Below are 7,642 nucleotides of genomic sequence, written 5' to 3'. Positions count from 1 at the left end.
CCGGGTGGCAGACGAGATGTATCCAAAAGGGGAAACCCCCCGGAGGTCCACGCAGGCAGGGAGAGCACAGCTACAGCGCAGCGAAAGTTCGAAGCAGCAGCGGGGCAGGGCAGCCACAGCCCGGCCTCCAGCAGGGCAGGGAAAGCGGCTTTGGGATCCTGGCGTTGTTTCCAGCAGAAAGAAAAACGGCCGGAAAAAAAGACCAGCAGCTCCTTTCTCTGCAGCTTCTCTCTCTGGACGCTGAGAGGGAACTGAACCCACACCCAGGTGAAACAAAGGAGTAGCTAGGCCCACCCCACCCCCAATGGGCAACTCTTTTGTCTTCTATAAGTACAGCCATTTGTCCCCTAGCAACATGCATATGGGAAAAAATTCCTTTAACAGGAAAAAAAAAAACTAGGACTAAACTAAAACCCCAACACAAGTTTTTAAAATTCTTTATTGTATTTTGAAAAAAAACAACAAAAACAACAAAAACCCCCCCTCCATGTGCTGTGAAAAATTGTTATACATAATCTTGATAATAATCTTAAGAAGACTTTACAATTCAGATATATATTTTTATTTTACCAAATAATAGTTTTGGAACAAAGTATATGTGCTAGTTTAGGTAACTGTATTAAGCATTCTGAAGGCTTCCTTTCTCTGTGTTATAAAAGACTTTTATAAATCACTGCATGGAGCTCTCTGCTGTTTAGGCTAATGTGTGTATAAGAGCAATGCAGAAGAAAATGGAAAAATAAGGTAAGCAATTTTCTTGGCTCTGTAAACAGATGCAATGTGAAATTCTTCAGCCGTAAAGGCTTGCTAGTTTTGAGCTCACAGATTGCCAAGCCCATAGAGTGCCACCTCACTTCCCAGGAAGTGCTTCTTAGAGCCCTTTAAAGACAGCAAGAAAAATAGACTTCTTGAATAGGGAGGTTTAAGGAAAAGAGAAATTTTGGTAAAATGTGGAGTAGTCACAAAAGTATTTAAATATGAAATAAGCAGAGAGAAATTCAATGCACTGAAAATGTGTGACAGAACTGTTACTACTGTCTATTCTTGCTTTCTATTTACAGCAGTGTGCCATAAATTAGACTAGTCATGAAATTCAGGGTTTTAAATCTGGGTTATACCTATTTATTGAAATAATTGACCATTTCTGTAGATGCTTCCTACCCTTCCAGTTGGTCTTAGTGGGATATCTAATATGTCACTCCCTCTGGCTGGGCAGAGAGCAGAGGTGTGCTGGATGGATGTGTATGAAAGTCTGTATAGCCACTGCCTGTACTGGGCCTCTACTTTTCCTGAATAATCTTGGGAAGTGTGCATTGCGTCTGGTGGTCTCTGGCCTGTACCTTTCATAAGAACCTATTAAAAAGCAGAAACAAGAACAAAAAGACTCAAATCCACAGGGAATACCATTACTATGATCTTAGGTAAGCAATTATATATCCTTAGACTAAAAGGAGTTTCCTTTGCTACTCCCTGGCTTGAAGTTGTAATGGAGTATATCATACCAATGATTTGTAAATTCTTATAATAAAGATTATAAATAAAATAAATAAAATAAAAATATAAATTCCTATAATCATTTCACAGTTTGGTTGGTTTGCCTCACTCAGACAGTGCTGCACTGTTTGTTTTACCCAAGTATGTGTGGCTGCTTTCCCACTTGGTCACACATCTTTCTGTCTGAGCTTGGCTTGCTGGGCAGGTGCTGGTGGCTGCACTGTGAATCCCGCTGTCATCTCGTCAAGCCCAGGACACTCTTTTCCTGTAGCACTTCTTATACAGAAAGCAGAAACTTCATGGCAGCCCTAAAGGCAAGAAAATCCTGTTGTGCTGATCTGGTATGTTATAGTGGTGGGGGGGGGGGGGGTATTTTTTTTTTTTTTTTTTTTTTTTTTTTTTTTGTGCAGATGAACATATGATTAATACATTTTTTATTGAATTAAATTGTTCAATTACAGGAGCTTGTAGAAGAGGCAGAATAACAAAAGACTGTACTAATCATCTCACTAGTACTTCCATTTTATCAAATAGTTCAGTCAAAGTGAGTTTAGGGCTCCCTTTAATCCCTGCGGAGTTTAAAAAGCCGAGTTTCATATGTAGGATTGCATTGGACAGCAGGAGGTATGGAGAGATGTGGGTTGTTCTCAGTTTCTCCTCTTCCTCAGTTACTGGACTGCTATGGACTGTTTGGGTTTTCATTGAAACAATGACTTAGAAAAGTTACTTTGAAGTCCAGATGTGAAAGAACTGACCTGAGAAAGAGTGGTTCCAGCACTTCTTCAGTGTCTGAAAGACTGCAGCTGAATTATGATGTTCCCAGGACTCTTCATCATGAGTCTTTTGAAACATGGCATTTCTGAAAGGATTTATCGGTAAATTTACACTGAAACTCCATTTCAAAGTCTGCAATTAAACAGAATTCACAGTTGTTTTATGCACTTAGTAATAGATAGTGTGGCATTTACATATTAATTTTGCAAGATTATTTGTATCACTTATGTGGTATTTGTTTTGGACGTCCAAGGCTAACACTCAGATTAGTTCATGGTTGTGTTACACAATGAAAATAGGAATTACTACCAAACTGATAGCTATTTTTATTTCTTAGTATTACTGTTATTTTTACCATCCCTTCTAAGTGATATTGGTTTTCATTCTATGCATTGTAGTGGACATTTGATCTCCTTTATCAATATATTCTTCCTGGTCTGTTCTTGTGTATTAGAAGACACCAGCTTGTCTTTTTTAATGAAAAAGCAGCATAATTATATCATTGCCTGATGTACCTGTCAGACTTCTCAACAATTACTTGACTATGTTGGCTGCTACCTTACGAAGGTCTTAGAAATTTATGGCTGCAGAGCGGATGCTTTCTGGCTTTCATTCTCTGCTCTCTGTCCCTAGTGTGAATGAAGGAAGATCTGCACCCTATAACATTAATAATTTCTGGCATATATTTAGCAAATATCATTATTTGAGATGTCTCTCATACTATTCTGGTTTTGACCTCATCCTGTCTGACAGCTCTGGAAAAAATGCCTGCTTCCTAAATAAAACATTGCAAGAAGGATACTTTCCAGCAGTCCTGTCTTACCATTTTTCGTTTTAGAAGTTGAGCTGCTCTGAGTTTTCAATCATTCTATGAGGAAAAGACTTAAAATTTAACTATGTGATTTACCAGAGCAATATTTATTCATTATTATTGTGTTCGTATTCTATGTTATACAATGATGAATGCATTAAAAGTGGACTGAATTAGACCATAATATGGCATCTTCATTGTAACCTTGTGTTCCTATAAATCAAAAGAAACAATAATACCTCATTTACACTGGACATTAAAATAGGGGAGAGGGTTGTGTTAGTTATTGTGCATGAGTGAAGGAAAAGAATTGGTGATCTATTTATTGCATATGTCAAAGAAACTGCACCATTGAAAGTCACAGTGTCTTATGGCTTGGTAACAAAACCAAGTACAGTTCAAGGGAAAGCAGAATTTAGAAATTAATTAGAAAAACAGAACCAAACCTTCCTCTTTTGCATAAGTTTTTTTGTGTAAGACCAGTGTATTGTGATACGCATTATTATTTCATGCCATAATATATTGGCTCTGGAAGGACTCACATTTAGAAAACAAACAAACATAGACAGCATATTTTGCTCAACATTTACAGTCAATAATAGACTTTTTCATCAGAATCTTTGCTTTTGATGAAATAATTAATTTGTTACTATGGATCCAGTCAGCTGACTAGAGAAGCCAATGAAATAAGAGAAATGCAAATTCCTACTCTGAGCATGTTTTCATTTTATGTTAGTATTTGGGGAAAAGGATTAAAGCTTAGTTATTAATCCCTTTCATGCTTTTTCCCCTATTTTCCTAAAGTGTTTAATGATTGCTTTGACATACATCTGCCAAAGTTTTTTTTCCTGACTCTAGAGACCATACTTTCAAAGGAACTTTTACCGTGTGTTGCCCCCAAAGAAATTTTGATGTCATTAGATGTGCAAAATCCTTAGTCCCAGTATAAAAATGTGCATGAAAAAAATGAATAGTGGCATGTGCAAAAAGTGCTAATGAGAAGTTTTACTACTTGTATCAGATAGCTGAAAGGTAGATTAAAATGGGAAGAGCTTTGCAGCCCCACAGGTTAGAGTAGCTTGACATAATGAAATGATGCTGGCTTGTATCTCCATAGTTTAAGGAAAGGCAGAACAATATTTTTGTCTGTCATCAGCTATAGCTGGAGGTAGCAGAGGCTGGGATTCTGTTTTGCTAGAGCCACGATAGCACTGGGGACCAGTATTGATTGGAACTTGGAAGATTTGTGGTTTCATATGATTGGAACTTGGAAGATTTGTGGTTTCATATGATTGGAACTTAGTTTTTGAAGGCTCCAGGATAGTGGATCCAGCAGGGAGTGTTTTAATTCAGAGTTAGTCAAGGGGCATTTTAATACTACTGTGGGTTCAAATTCTCCTGGGATTTTGGTTCTTCTGTCATTGAATGTTTGTAAGGAAACACAATGTGATCAATACAAAGAGCTCAGATTAATCACAGTCTGGATATCACATACATGTTTGACTTGAAATGTGTCACAAGCAGCTTGGCTTTTTAAAGACATCTTTCAGAGTGCTAAAGTGATTTTATATACAAGTATGAGTGTAGGAGCTTTGGGTGGGTCGGACGGTTGGGACGGACGGAGACGAGAGATCTCTGAAGTCAGATCTTGGAACATGCGGTTTATTGCAAAGGGCGTGGGTACAGGGGCACTGCTTAGAGCTGCCAGCCGCAGCTCGAAGCATGCCCAAGAGAGCAAGAGTGTAAAAGTAAGAGCAAGTAGGTAAGAGTGGAGTAAGAGTGAGCGAAGAGGAGGTAAGTAAGAGAGTAAGCGGGTAAGGGAGTAAGTAGAGTGGATAGGTCGTGAAGTCCTGGTTACAATACAATAAATCATCTTCTGTACTGAATATTCTAATTTCCACTAACCAATCTAATACAAGATACAAATCCTATAGCATTTACATACAGCCTATAAGAATTGTTATATTACCATAGAGTGTTACATCTTAACTTCTAAAAACTACTCTTTGGACCCCTTCTGCTGAGCTAGTAGGGTCTGCTCTGACCCTTGGACCTGCCTGCAAGCAGAGGGTATTGTTCAATCAAAAGGGGATTACCTTCAGTCGGCCATACCGTTGTTTTCCAGTTGTTCAGTAACTAAGACTTGGTATCTCAAAGGTGGCCTTCATTTCGATGTCGCTTATAGTTTTCATATTCCCAAAATCTTTTGTCAGGCAATCATATTTATAAGGCTTTCCTGTTTCATCTTCCCCAACATATGAGGACTATTATTTATTTAACATCTTCACCTGTTCACTTGATTTTTGTTTGGTTTTTCTCTGCTGCAGACTATGTCAGACAGCCACAATGATCATGCAAAATAACAGTTCATCCTCGCCCCTGTTTCCAAATGTGAGCTCGTTCTGGAAGAGAGATTCACGTGGACTGGGACTCCTTGATGAAGCAGCATCACTCATTGGCAGCTATGATTTCCCTCAGACCACAGAGAGTTTTCCCTTCTCCACTGTGGAATCAACAAACATGACCCTAAATGCCACAAGCAAAGACCCTCTGGGTGGACACACTGTCTGGCAAGTAGTTTTGATTGCTTTCCTCACTGGGATCCTTGCACTGGTGACCATCATAGGAAACATCTTAGTGATTGTTGCATTTAAGGTTAACAAACAACTGAAAACAGTCAACAACTACTTCTTGTTGAGCCTTGCTTGTGCAGATTTGATCATCGGTGTTCTTTCCATGAATCTTTATACCACATACATCATCATGGACCACTGGGCTTTGGGAAGCGTAGCCTGTGATCTTTGGCTCTCCATTGACTATGTCGCCAGTAATGCCTCTGTCATGAATCTCCTCGTTATAAGTTTTGACAGGTATTTTTCCATCACTAGGCCACTAACATACAGAGCCAAACGAACAACCAAAAGGGCTGGGGTGATGATTGGTTTAGCATGGATCGTCTCTTTTGTTCTTTGGGCCCCTGCCATCTTGTTTTGGCAGTATTTTGTTGGGGAGAGGACTGTGCCTCCTGATGAATGTTTCATCCAGTTTCTAACTGAACCTATCATCACTTTTGGCACTGCCATAGCTGCCTTTTATTTGCCAGTCACCATTATGAGTATTTTGTATTGGAGGATCTACAAGGAGACGGAGAAACGCACCAAAGAGTTAGCAGGGCTACAGGCTTCGGGCAGTGAAGCAGAGGCAGCACGCTTTGTACACCAGACCGGCAGCTCTCGGAGCTGCAGCAGCTATGAGTTGCAACGGCAGAGCATGAAACGCTCCACCCGAAAGAAATACAGACGCTGCCACTTCTGGCTCACAATGAAGAGCTGGGAACCCAACACAGATCAGGGGGACCAAGAGCATAGCAGCAGTGACAGCTGGAACAACAACGATGCTGCTGCCTCCCTTGAAAATTCAGCCTCCTCTGACGAAGAAGACATTGCTGCAGAGACCAGAGCCATCTATTCAATTGTGCTGAAGCTTCCTGGTCACAGTGCTATCCTCAATTCCACAAAACTACCCTCCTCAGAAGATTTGCATGAGTCAGGGGATGAACTGCAGAAATCCGACACAGAATCGAAGGAAAAGAAACCTAAAATGTTGCACCCTCCCAAAAGTGTTCAGGATGGTGGAAATTTCCAAAAGAGCTTTACTAAGCTTCCAGTTGAACCAGAGTCAGAAGAGACAACCACAGCTTCTGATGGCATCTCGTCGGTGACCAAGACGTCGACAGCCCTGCCCTTGTCCTTTAAGGAAGCAACCCTGGCAAAAAAGTTTGCCTTGAAGACCAGAAGTCAGATCACAAAACGAAAACGAATGTCACTTATCAAAGAAAAGAAAGCAGCACAGACACTCAGTGCCATTTTGTTTGCCTTCATCATTACCTGGACCCCATATAACATCATGGTTCTGGTGAACACCTTTTGCAGCTGTATCCCCAAAACTTTCTGGCACCTGGGGTATTGGCTTTGCTACATCAATAGCACAGTGAACCCCATGTGCTATGCACTGTGTAACAAAACATTCAGAAACACTTTCAAGATGCTGCTGCTGTGCCAGTGTGACAAACGAAAACGACGCAAACAGCAGTATCAGCAACGGCAGTCCGTCATTTTTCATAAGCGGATCCCTAGGGAGGCTTCATAGAATAGTATTTTTAAACAAGTAAAAAAATAACGAAGCAGGGATAGGATGGGATGGGATGGGATGGGATGGGATGGGATGGGATGGGATGGGATAGGACAGAACGAGATGGCACGGGACAGGGCAGGATAGTAAGGGATGGGACGGAATGGGTTAGGGTGGGGGGGTGGTTCCAGGGTGCTGTGATTCTATCATTTAAACATCAAGATGTGAAAGCAGCTGCCAGGCTTATTTATCTTTCAATAAATCCCGTTTAATATAAAAATCAATCCACATTAAGAAACTTCAACATTTTTACTAAGGAGTGAAAGGTTTAATAAAGTTTTCCTACAAATTTGCAAGAAGCTGTATAGCAATTATAAACCCATTACTGATCTGCCCAGCTCTTTGATTATAATTAACTCTGGGATCTCAGGT

The 7,642-nt window shown here is 40.3% G+C and overlaps 1 protein-coding gene across 1 annotated transcript in view; it reads left to right on the top strand.

Annotated features, from left to right (window-relative positions):
- CHRM3 (cholinergic receptor muscarinic 3) overlaps positions 1-7,369 on the top strand; it is a 251,517-nt gene extending 244,148 nt beyond the window's left edge. The window contains exon 4 of the mRNA XM_008635324.2: positions 5,407-7,369. Coding sequence (XP_008633546.1) covers positions 5,426-7,228 — 1,803 coding nt within the window. The 5' untranslated portion in view covers positions 5,407-5,425 and the 3' untranslated portion in view covers positions 7,229-7,369. The remainder of the gene's footprint in view (positions 1-5,406) is intronic.
- The last annotated feature ends 273 nt before the right edge of the window (positions 7,370-7,642 follow it).

The sequence above is a fragment of the Corvus brachyrhynchos genome, unplaced genomic scaffold (genome assembly GCF_000691975.1).
Source record: "Corvus brachyrhynchos isolate BGI_N302 unplaced genomic scaffold, ASM69197v1 scaffold595, whole genome shotgun sequence".
Taxonomy (NCBI): Eukaryota; Metazoa; Chordata; class Aves; order Passeriformes; family Corvidae; genus Corvus; species Corvus brachyrhynchos.
Note: the sequence above shows the minus strand (reverse complement) of the source record. Positions and strands in the feature narration are given on the sequence as shown.